At 42.3% G+C, this 12,756-nt stretch overlaps 1 protein-coding gene across 1 annotated transcript in view; it reads right to left on the reverse strand.

The window, feature by feature from the left end:
- Positions 1 to 3,564: 3,564 nt before the first annotated feature.
- Positions 3,565 to 12,756, reverse strand: part of Dynlrb1 (dynein light chain roadblock-type 1) — a 30,273-nt gene continuing 21,081 nt past the window's right edge. The window contains exon 4 of the mRNA XM_050151142.1: positions 3,565 to 3,744. Within this exon, the coding sequence (XP_050007099.1) occupies positions 3,635 to 3,744 (110 nt within the window). The 3' untranslated portion in view covers positions 3,565 to 3,634. The remainder of the gene's footprint in view (positions 3,745 to 12,756) is intronic.

A 12,756-nucleotide genomic window follows, 5' to 3' on the forward strand; every position in this document is an offset into this window, starting at 1 on the left:
TCCAGGCAGCGAGATGTCTCTGTCATTTCTAGAGTTTTCTTACTTCTTGTTTGCTTAGGTAATATTATATCCTTCTGGAGTCTTTGATGGAGTTGAAGAATGGTTATAGTTATAGTTTTCCTTAGTTATAATAAAAGATAAAGTAGATATAAATATTGTAACTAATTCTTACTTGATAACTGTTATGTTATATGTAATTTTACTATGTTAAAGTTAAAGCCTTTCTTTTTTGTTTAAACAGAAAAAGGGGAAATAATGGAGGTGGGTCTTGTATCTTATCTGTTGCTTTCATTGGTTAACTAATAAAGAAAACTGCTTGGCCTGATGGGACAGAAAATAAGGTAGGCAGAGCAGGAAGTAAGAGAGTGAGGAGGGAAGTGGCCGCTTTTTTAAAGAGAGAGACCACGCTCCAATGGGCTGGTATCTCAGTGGCTTTTGGCTGGAGGAGTGGAAGGATCTCCCGCAACATCAAACCTCAGTCATTCACAACAATTTGCTCCCTACCTTTGAGATATTTCTTTTTTTTTCTTTCCTTTTCTTTTTTCGTTTTGTTTTGTTTTTGAAACAGGGTTTCCCTGTGTAGCTTTAGAGTCTGTCTTGGAACTTGCTGTATAGTTCAGGCTGGCCTTGAACTCAAAGAGATCCACCTGTCTCTGCCTCCCAAGTGCTGGGATTAAAAGCGTGTGTTACCACTGCCCAGCTTGGGCTTATAATTGTTTAGCTCTTAGTCTGATAATGGTGCCTGGTTTGGGTTTCGTCCTGTAGAGAGGGATTTAGATTCAGTCAAAGGTGGTTGGTTCTTCCCATGATATTTGTGCCACTATTAAACTAGTGAGCCTATATTTCCAAGCCAGTCATTTTTGTAGCTTTAGAGTTCATAACTGAGCATAAATAATAACCTTTCTCCTTCAGTGACTTGCACAGCACTGTTCTGGACTGTCAAAGCTAGCTGGTCAGTAGGCATAAAGCTTCCAGGTGCTTCCCAGCTTGACTTTTGCCATGTTCTATGACTCAAGCATATGCTGTCTTCAGCAGTGGGTTCGTCCTGCCTGGATGGTAACCAAGAGTAGTGGCAGTTGTGGGGGATCTAAGGGACATCATTGGTCAACAACACCAATAGGCAACTCATACCTGGCACTGGGTTTTTGTTAGCATCTGATGTCTAGTAGGAGCATTGTTGCTCTGTTCCAGGGTAAGTCCATTTTTAACTTGTGTATGTGTGTGTGTGTGGGGGGGGTAGACAGGTTTAGGAAGGCCCTGCAGTAGTACCTTTCCTTATGTCTTTTTTTAAAAGGTCTTCAGTGTTGTTTATCCCTTGCTCCACTCTGTCCTCTACCTTCCACTGCCTCACCCTAGTTTCACATTCCTGTTCCACGATTCCTTCATACCAGTGCAGTTGGTCTCCTCTCCCTTGAACATGGCACTGAGTAACTTCCTGACCTTCATGAGTATTCCAAATGACTACTGATATGAGAAAAAAATTACAATTTCATCTTTATTAATAGCTAAAATGCTCTGTTGTGTAAATATGCCGTATTTGCACCCATTCTTCAGTTGATGGACATCTAATTTGTCTTCATTTCTTGGCTACTGTGACTACAGAACCGTACACATCAGTGAGTGAGCAGTATCTCTGCAGTAGACTGTGGAGTCCCCTGGTGTGCACCAGGGCGGTCAAGCTGGAGCACAGAGCAGCTCTCTCCAGCTTCTGGAGGAAGCCCACCCTGATTCACGGGGTGGAGCGCTGAATAGTGTTCTGTTTCCACATCACAGCAGCACCTGTTGTCATTGTGGTGTGGTTTGGTTTGGTTTTATTGAGATAGGAGGATCTGACTGTTGCCCTGGCTGCTGTGAAATTAGATCAGGCTGTCCTTGAAGTCACAGAGATCTACCTGCTTCTGCAAATGGAATGTTGGGATTAAAAGCCAGTGCCACCATACCTGGATAGTCTTCTTTGTTGGGGTGAAGGGTTGGTTTTTGAGACAGGGTTCCTCTGCGAAACAGTCACGGCTCTCCTGGAAATAGCTCTGTAGACCAGGCTGGCCTCAAATTTACAGGACTCATTTGTCTCTGCCTCCCCAGTGCTGGGATTAAAGGTGTGCGCACCGCCACTGCCTGGTTTCAAACAATGTTTTTGTTGTTTGATGTTTTTATTTTAGTCATTCTCACTGGGCTAAAATGAAATCTCAACTTTTAGTTTGCATTTCCCTGATGGCAAAGGATGTTGAATATTTTTTTAAAAAGTCTCTCAGCCATTTGTATTTTGTTTTTTGAGAACTCTGTTTAGTTCTATATCCCATTTTGAATTGGATTGTTTGTTTTCTTGTTTGATTTTGAGTTCTTTATATGTTGTAGACACTAACCCTCTGTCAGATGTATAACTGGTATTTTTCTCACTCTCTAGGCTGCTTCTTCACTTGTGTGATTGTTTCCTTTGCTATACAGAAACATTTTAGTTCTATGAGGTCCCATTTATTTAAGGCCTCTGCTGTTGGGGTCCTTTCCTTTGCCAACTAGTGTTTCAGATTGTTAACCATACCGAATTCCCTTAGCTGATTTTTTAAATAAAGTAGCACAGCATAAAACAACTTTAATATTATTTATACCCAAATGACATATAAATCTCTGTCATTACATCAGACTCAGTGGCCAGAAATCCCAGAGGCAAATTCTGAGCCCAGAAAGCTAGTTACAACAGCTACAGCCAAGCTATCATCAGGACACAAAGAGTATAGTAAACTCGCACATCCAGGATCAGTCAGGAACAAACATGCAGTGGCCACATACATTGATACATTTAACTGAGCCTGATGTAATTTTGTGTGGTCCTGTGTCCACAGGAAACCTCACAGGCACAGATCCATACACACAAAATAGACAGCTTTTCCAGCAACAACACAGAACTCTCCTTTGTGTGACATATTATAGATTTTAAACTGTGTTTTTGTTTTTGTTTCTCGAGGCAGGGTTTCTCTGTGTAACAACTCTGACTGTCCTGGGACTTACTTTGATGACTAGATTGGCCTCAAACTCAGAGAGATCCACCTGTCTCTGCCTCCTGAGTGCTGGGATTAAAGGCGTGCACCACCACTGCCTGTCAAGTTAATAGTATAGTCTTAATATTAGAGCAGCATGTAAAAACCCATAGGTATAGAAGATTTTTAGGAGCGAGTAGAGCCTCAGCTGTAAGGGACTTTGGAAGTGTAGCAGAGCAAGTTTAGGTATAAGGTATTTGGGGGCCATTGTTTAAAGCAGTGGCAGTTAACAAATTGTGAGAATTTGGATCAAGTTCACCAATTTTGGTCATTGATTAGTATTGAGGCCAAGTTGATAAAATAAAATCTTGAGTCCAAAACTGTGTGGTGTTGGCGCACGCCTTTAATCCCAGCACTCGGGAGGCAGAGACAGGCGGATCTCTGTGAGTTCGAGGCCAGCCTGGTCTGCAAGAGGACAGGACAGGCTCCAAAGCCACAGAGAAACCCTCTCTCGAAAAACCAAAAAAANAAAAAAAAAAAAAAAAAAAAAAAAAAAAAAAAAAAAAGTCGATGGAGGAAGCGAGAATCAGGAGAGAGAAGGCAGATGTCTACGTGGGTCAGCAGGTCGAAAGAGTCAGAGCCACGTGGAGTACAGGGGCCTAGAGAGCAGGAGAATAGATGTCCATGTGTGTGCAGGAGCCAGACCAGCACACGTGTCCTCGTGGATGGTAACACAGGCAGAGGTCAGCAGCAGCTGAAGTATCAGACTCTAGAATTTGGAATCAAATTTTTAGACAAATGTATATGTTATTGAGGGTTACATCAGTAGACACCGAGCAGTTAGTTCCTCTGCTTTCTCCTCTGTCAGATGTGCTGTTGAGGTTCTTGATCTATTCTGAGTTGAGTTTTATGCAGTGAAAGATAAAGACTAAGTTTCATTCTTCTACATGTATCTATTCAATTTGACCAGCACCATTTATTAAAGATTCATGGTGATAGGGACTGGAAAGATGGCTCATGGTTAAGATCACTGGCTGTTCTTCCAAAGGACCTGGGTTCAATTCTCAGAACTCACATGACAGCTCACAACTGTCTATAACTCCAAGATCTGACAGACTCACACAGACATATATGTAGGCAAAACACCAATGCACATAAAATAAATAATTTAAAAAAAGATGCATAGTGATGTTTGGTTGAAGCCTGACCCTGCATGCTCCAGAAAACCCCATTTCTCTTTCTCTCCATGCCCCACCCACTCAGATTCCTGAACCAAGGAAAGGCCACAAAAAGCCCAATTCTACATTCTTGGCAGCTACTGCAGCTTCCCCCTCAGACTCAAGTCCCCTCCCAAAGTGTTCATACTTGGGTACAAACTGAGCTTGTGGCAGAAATGTCATCACCCCTTGACTACAACCTATATAATTTCCCTGCTTTAGTTCAGACATGTAGCTTTTCCAGCCTTGATCTCTGGGACTGGAGAACGCATCTGGGAGTTGCTTTGCTCAGATAAACCTGTTACACCTTTTCATTTCAACATGATCTGGCTTACTGTGCCGGCAGAAAACCCTGTTAGGTGGCATATGTCTTTAATCCCAGTGTTCATACTCTGATACCCCAAAGACAGGCAAGAGGATCTCTGTGAGTTCTAGACTAGCCTGGTCTATATAATGAGTTCCAAGACTACATAGAGAGACCCTCCAACCCCCCCCTCCACAAAAGATGTTAAAGATGCTGTCTCTTCAATGTTTATTGTTGACTTCTTTGTCAAAAAGCAGGTGGCTGACTGGGCGTGGTGGTGCACGCCTTCAATCCAGCATTTGGGAGGCAGAGGCAGACAGATCTCTTGAATTTGAGGCCAACCTGGTCTACAGAGTGAGCTCCAGAACAGCCAGAGATACACAGAAGAAACCCTGTCTGGGTGGAGCGGGGTGGGGGAAAGGGCAGAAAAAAATCAGGTGACTGTAAATCTGTGACTCAGTTCTAATTCATTGATCAATAGGTCTGTTTTTATGCTAATACCATTGTGTTTTCACTACTAGAGCTGTGGAGTGGAACTTGAAATCTGGGGTGTGCCAGGCAGTGGTGGTGCATGCCTTTAATCCCAGTACTCAGGCAGAGACAGCTGGATCTCTGAGTTGGAGGCCAGCCTGGTCTACAAGAGCTAGTTCCAGGACAGGCTCCAAAGCTATAGAGAAACTCTGTCTCGAAAAACCAAAAAAAGAAAGAAAAAAATCTGGGGTGGTTTGAATGAGAACGCCTCCCCCCCTCCCCCATAAGCTCATATATTTGAACAACTGGTCAATGAGGTGCATTCTTGCTAGGGAGTGTCATGGGCAGGCTTTGCGGTTCCCGTGATTGCCAGTGCTCTCCACTCAGTAATTGTGATGAAAACGTGAGCTCCCAGATGGCCTTCATTTCCGTCAGCATGGACTGACTCTCTGAAAAGCCAAATGAAATGTTTTCTTTTATAAGTTGCTTTGGTCATAGTGTTTTTATCACAGTGATAGGCGAAAGACACCTCCAGCAGATTATCTGTTGTTTGGTATTCTTTTGGTGATTTAAAAAAAAAAAAATATTTCCATAAGAAATTTTAAGATTTTTTTTCAATTTTTGTTAAGAATTACATTGGAATTTTGTTGATTTCATTGAATCTGCAGCTTGCTTTTGACCAATTTTATAGCAGTGATTCTGCCAATCCATTTCTTTTTTCTTTTTTAAGAGTCTTAAAAGTTTTCATTGTACAAATTTTCCCTTCTTTGGTTAGATTTATTTCAAGATATTTTTGAATCAATTGTGAATAGTCTTGATTTGTCATTTGTATACATGAACACTACTGATTTTTTTATATGTTAATTTTGTATCTTGCTGCTTAATGTTTTTATCAGCTATAGGAGTTTTCTGGTGGAGTCTTTAGGGTCTTTAAATATAGAACTGTACAGTCTACAAATATATTTTGGTTTCTTCCTTTCCTATTTGTATCCCCCTTGCCTCCTTCATTTGTCTTACTGTTTCAAGTACTATGTTGAACAGGGGTGGGAATAATGGAATCCTTACCTTGTTCCTGGCTTTACTGGATGCTTTTGAGTTTTCCTCCATTTACGATGGTATAGGCTGTGGTATAGGCTTGTATATTGCCTCATTATGTTGAGATCTGGCCCTGCTCTCTCCATAAATGAATACTGGATTTTGTCAAAGGCCTTTTCTGCATCTAATGAGATGTTGATTATGTGGTGAATTCTACTTAATGATTTACTTATGTCGAACCATTCTTATATCTCTGGGATGAAACCAACTTGGTCATGGTAGATAATCATTTTGTTATATTCCTGAATTCGGTTCGCAGCATCTTGTTCAGAAATTTTATATCTATGTTCATCAGAGATGGTGGCCTATAACTTTTCTTTTTCTTTTCTTTGTTGTTGTTTTGGTTCTTTGGTTTTAGCATCATGATAATCACTGGCTTTGTAGAAAGAATTTAGAAATGTTCTTCCTCTTCTATTTTGCAGAATCATTTGAAGAATATTATTAATTCTTCTTGGAAAGTCTGGTAAAGATCTACACTTAATCTGTCTGGACCTGAGGGTTTTTGTTGTTGTTGTTTTTGTTAAGAGATTTAGGAGATGTCTAGGATTTTTATTGCTGGGCTGGAGAGATGGCTCAGTGGTTAAGAGCATTGCCTGCTCTTCCAAAGGTCCTGAGTTCAATTCCCAGCAACTACATGGTGGCTCACAACCATCTATAATGTGGTCTGGTGCCCTCTTCTGGACTGTAGACATATATACAGACTTACTATTGTATACATAATAATTATTATTTTAAAAAAAGGATTTCTATTGCTATCATAAAACACGATGACCATAAGTAACTTGGGAGGAAAGGGTTTATTTTGCTTACATTTCCATGTTAAAGTAAGTCAGGGCAGGAGCTGATGCAGAGGCCATGGAAGAGCACTGCACACTGGCTTGCTCCCCATGGCTTGCCCAGCCTGCTTCCTTATAGCACCTAGGAGCACCAGCCCGAGAGTACCATTGCCCACAGTGTGCTGGGCCTCCCACACTAATTATCAATCAAGAAAATGTACCCAGGCTTGCCCACAGGCTAAACTATTCAGGGCATTTCTTCAACTGAGGGTACCCTATTCCAAAATGACTCTAGCTGTATTGAGGATCTACTTAAATTATGTATTTCATCTTCATCTTGATTTAACTTAGGTTGGTTGCATTTATCTAGAAAAAAATTTCCCCCAATTTTTCAGTTTGGTGGAGTGTGTGTGTGTGTGTGTGTGTGTGTATGTCTTAGGGTTTATGTTGCTGTGAAGAGACACCATGACCACAACAATTCTTATAAAGGAAGAACATTCCATCAGGAAGCTTACAGTTCAGAGGTTCAGTCCATTATCATTGTAATGGGACATGGTGGTGTGCAGGCAGACATGGTGCCAAGAGGTAGCTCAGAGTTCTACATCTTGTGCAAGCAACAGGAAGTGGTCCAAGACTCTGGGCATATCTTGAGCAAAGGAGACCTCAGATCCACCCCTACCTACAGTGACATTTCTCCAACAAGGCCATACCACTCCAACAAAGCTACCTCCTAATAGAGCCATTCCCAGTGAGCTTATGGGGGGGCCAATTACATTCAAACTGTGTGTGTGTTTTATGTGTATATCTGTGTCACGTGTGCCTAGCACTCATGGAGGCCAGAAGGAGTCATTGGATCCTTTGATCATGGAGATACTGATGGCTTTGAGCTGCCATGTGGGTGCTGGAAATCTAACCTGGGTTCTGTCAAAGAGCAGTGAGAGTTCTCAATCACTTAGCCATCTCTCCAGCATCTATAGGGCCTTTCCTTGATTTAGGATTGAAGTGAGAGAGCCCAGTTCACTATTGGTGATGCCGCACACCTGCTGCTAGAAGAAAGCAAGTTGAGCAAGCTACAAGGAGCAAGCCAGAAAGTAGTGTTCCTCCATGGCCTGTGCTTCAGTTCCTGCTTCCAGATTCCAGCCTTGGTTTCCTGCACTGACTTCCCTGGATGACCAACTGTAAACTGTAAGGTGGAATATGCCTTTTCTCCCCAAGCTGCTGTAAGGTCATGCTGTTTTATCACAGCAGTAGAAACACAAAGCAGTTAGTGTTTTCATTGGTTGTGAAGTGTGTTTCTTGGAGGCAACAGAAAGATGGATGCTATTTTCTGATCCAGTCTGTTAATCTGCATCTCCTCATTGAGAAGTTGGGATTAATATTAAGAGTTGTTATTGAACAATGTATATTAACATTTTGGGTCTTGATGACCTCTTCAGATTTGGTGTTGTGGCTTATTTGTTCCTTGTTCATTCTTGGGTGTGTGTAACCTCATTTTCAGATCTTTGTGTCTTTCCATTGTTTTCTCTAGAGCTGGTTTAGAAGTCATAATATCCTTAAATCTGTTTTTATAGTATCCCCCAGTTCCTGCATATTGGGTTCTCGGATTTTGTCTGCCTGTTTGTCTGTCTACCTATTTATCTATTTATTTACTTAGAGACAGTATTTCTCTGTCTAACAGACTGCCTGCCCTGGAACTCACTTTGTAGACCAGGCAGGCCTCAAACAGAGATCCTCCTGCCTCTGTTTAATCCCAAATGCTGGGATTAAAGGCGTGCACTACCACTACCCAGCGTATTTTTTTATTTAATGTTTTCTATGACTAACTATTGTCCATATTGTTGGATTGGCAGACTCTATAAAATCTCAGACAGAATGGGGGTCATCCTCTCTCTGCAAATCCTCAGACTGAATGGGAGAGATCCCGTCTCTACCTCCCCAGTGTTGGTATCAAAGGCTTGAGATCTCATGCCAGGTGACAGTGGCACAAGCTTTTAATCCCAGCACTTGGGAGTCAGAGGCAGGCAGATATCTGTGAATTCAATACCAGTTTGGTCTGTAAAGTCAGTTCCAGGACAGGCTTCAAAGCTACACAAAGAAACGCTGTCCTGAAAAACCTAAACAAATAAATAGATAATTAACAGCAACAGCAAAGCATGAGATCCCAAGTGCTGGGATCACAGATGTGAGGCTCCACCACCTGGCTCTGTTTTTCTCTTTTACACTGGTTCAGTCTCTTGTAGCCCAGGGTGCCTTGAATTCCTAATCTCCCTACTTCTCCCAAGTGTTGGGATTAAAGGTGTATGCCACCACTGCCTGGCTTCTGTGGTTAACTAGTAGTTAACTCCGCCCTCTGATTTTCAGGCAAGTGTTATTAGTCAGAACACAAAATATCACAAAACACCAGCAGGCCCCAGCAATAATCTTGTCAGCCTCCATAGTGCTTGGGCTACAGGCTCACACCTGTAGGAATTGAGGATCTGAACTCAGATCTTTACAATTACTCAAGAAAAAAATGCTTACCTGCTGAGCCACTTTTCTACTCCTCCTTCATATTTTTAATCCCCCTCCCTGTAAAGGCTATCTTCTTGACCCCTTCTTCATGTTTTATTGTTTTTTTCCTACCTCTCAGTGTGTTGTTAGCCTTTTATATGGACACTAACCATGGCTTACCTGTCTCATGTCAGTGGTTTTTCGTTGTTTGTTTTTCGACAGCCAAAGCTGTCCTGTAACTTGGTCTCTAGATCAGGCTTGCCTCAGATTCACAGAGATCCACCTGCCTCTGCCTCCTGAGTGCTGGAATGAAAGACATGTGCCACCACTGCCCAATGTTATTGGTTCTTAACATAGTGTAGGCTACAAGTGTCCAAAGGCTAACTCTGAAGAACTGTCTGTCTGGGGTGGAACCCAAGCATAGTTACGCTTTGTTTTTAGTTGGCTGTCTTATCTACATTAAACTACTCTTATTGCTATGTCCTTATGTGTAGACTGGCTCTGGCGAAGAGCAGGCAGGCATTCACTAAGTACCAGCTGAGTGAATAATCAGATGAAGCCTGTCCGTGAAGGATGACTAAAAGGGAAGCACAGACATTGTATTTTGTTTTCCTAATAGGATACTAAAATCAAATGCACATCAGGCAGGTATTCAGAACCCCAGAAAATTTCAAACACCACTGGGGGAAAGTGATGCATAAGGTGGGCAGGAAGGCTAAGGCCAGACACTTCGGGCTGTGTCACAGTTGAGGAGGGTAGGCTCACAAAATCAAGCTGCTTTTGTACTTGGTCTTGCTTTTTCCATCTAAAGTTTTGGGTTTTTGTTGTTATTTTAGATAGAATCTTGTCTCTGTTGCTCTAAACTCTGTGGGGGTGGGGAGAGAGGCGAGAAGAGAGACCTGCCTTTAATCCCAGCACTAAAAAGACAGAGGCTGGTGGATCTTTGAGTTTGAGGGCAGTCTGGTGTACAAAGACGTAATTGAACAAGGGAGCCATGATACAACCTCAACAAGCAACACAACTTGGCAGCTTTGGCCACGTGGTTCTGGATGTAAGGATAGAAGAAAGGGGCTATGGAATTTGCCTCCAGGATTAAGGAAAGCCACTGAGGCCAGCCCTGTGTCAGGGGTGTTCCTGAATGGGGGCCCCAAGAAGCCATTTTGTGAAACTGTGAAGTTGAAGCCTTGGAGACCCCAAGATGTTGGAGATGCCAGAGCCATGGGATACCAGCCAAGGAAAGCTGCTAACAAGGAAAAGAACCAGCCTGAGAGAAAAGTGTTGGAGCTCTGAAGAACAGTTTGACATCAGATGTAGAGATGCAGTTTGGAGTTTGCCCAGATGGCTTGGTCCAGTATTTTCTCACTATGCTCTTTTCCCTATGTTTGGAATGGTAATGTATATCATGTGCCATTATATGTTGGAAGTATGTGGTCTGCCTTTTAATTTTAATTTTACAGATCATAGTTAAGAGATAACATGAATCTCAGAAGAGACTTTGATCTTTAAAATATTGTTGAGACTGATAGATTATGGGGACTTTAGAATTTGAACTGAATGTATTTTTGCATTATGATATGGCTACAAGCCTTTGGGAGCCAGGTAATGGAATATGGTGGTTTGAGAGAAAATGGCTCCCAAAGGGAGTGGCACTATTACTAGGTGTAGCCTTGTTGGAGGAAGTGTGTCAGTGTGGGGGTAGGCTTTAAGCTACACCCAGTGAGACACACCATTTCCTGTTGCAAGTCAAGATGTAGAATTCTCAGCTCCTTCTCCAGCACCATGTCTGCCTACAGGTTACCATGTCCCTCCAGGATGAAAATGGGCTAAATCTCTGAAAATGTAAGCCACTCCATTCATTAAATGTTTTTCTTCAGAAGAGTTGCTATGGCCATGGTGTCTCTTCATAGCAATCAAAACCTTAACTAAGCATACTTACCCTTTCTGTTCCTCTCAAGATACTTGTAAACAACTTCTCAGGGGCAGGGGTTTTGTCTTGAAGGATTTTCAGGATTTTATTGTCAGTCACAGGATGGATTTGTACAACATCCAGTGAGTCCCTCAGGATCAAAACCACCTGAGGGAGTCAGGACAATTTTTAAGTTTGTTCCCTCAGTTAGGAGACCAGCCAAGTAGGGCAGAGACAACTGGGTCAGGCCTCACCCTCTGACCTACACATGTGCACACACAAAAATAAAAATGTATTTGTGGGGTATGTGTGCCATAGAAACCATATTCAGCTCAGACATTGGTTTTCGCTTCCAACATATATAGGTTCTAGAAATCAAACTCAGGTCATCAGGCTTGGTGGCAAGTGCTTTTACCAACTGAGCTACCTGCCCCATCCCTCACCCTTCTGGGCCAGGCTCCAAACTCTTGGAACTCTCTGCCTCTTGAGTGCTGGGATTGCTAATTTAAGCCACCGTTTTATTTGCAGCATGTACATGTATATGACTGACAGTTGTGAACCGCACAGCTTGGGTGCTGGGAAGTGAGTTCGGTCCTCCTAGGATAGCACAAGTGCCATCTCTCCAGCCCCAACCCTTTTTCATTTAAAAAAAAATTTTATTATGTATACAGTGTTCTGCCTGCATGCCAGACAAGGACACCAAGTCTCACTATAGATGGCTGTGAGCCACCATGTGGTTGCTGGGAATTGAACTCAGGTCCTCTGGAAGAGCAGCCAGTGCTCTTAATCTCTGAGCCATCTCTCCAGCCCCAACCCTTATTTCTTTTATTTTTGAGGTTATAATTACATCATTACCCCCCCCCCTTTCCTTCAACTATAGCCTCCTGTTCAACTTCCTTGCTTTCTTTCAAATTCAGTCTCTTTTCATTAATTTTTTAGTTTTTTGAGACAGGGTTTCTCTGTAGCTTTGGATTTTCATTAATTCTTAATCTTTTTTTTTTCTAGGCAGAATTTCATAACTCTAACTAGATACGTACTGTTTACTGGATTCTGGGGACTGAATCCAGGGCCTTGCACATGCCAGGTGAGTGCTTTCCTGAGCCCAACCACGATCTTTTGGAACACTTTTTAAAAAAGATTCTTAGGTGTATGTCTGTGTGTGGGTATATGCATATGACCCAGGTGCCTGAGGAGCCTAGTCGAGGGTGTAGCATCCCCTGCAGCTAGAGTCAGTGAAAGGTGCTTGTGAGCTGCTTGACAGAGATTCTAGGAACTGAAATCAGGTCCTTTGCAAGAACAGTGCACACTCTTAGATGTGAAGCAATTGCTCCAGCTCCTGAGCATTCTATTTTTTAAACAGTGTATTCTTTCTAAGTCACTGTATGACCCACTAGAATTACAAAGCTGCACCAGGTTATTTTTGTTTTTGTTTTTTTCTGTGCAACAAGGAAGAAAAAGACAAACATGTAATGACATGTAACAGCAAATACAGGTGGCTTTCAGGGTGAGGAGCAGAGTGGTA

Source organism: Alexandromys fortis, unplaced genomic scaffold (genome assembly GCF_014885135.2).
Source record: "Alexandromys fortis isolate MF-2015 unplaced genomic scaffold, M_Fortis_MF-2015_v1.1 scaffold_27, whole genome shotgun sequence".
NCBI lineage: Eukaryota > Metazoa > Chordata > Mammalia > Rodentia > Cricetidae > Alexandromys > Alexandromys fortis.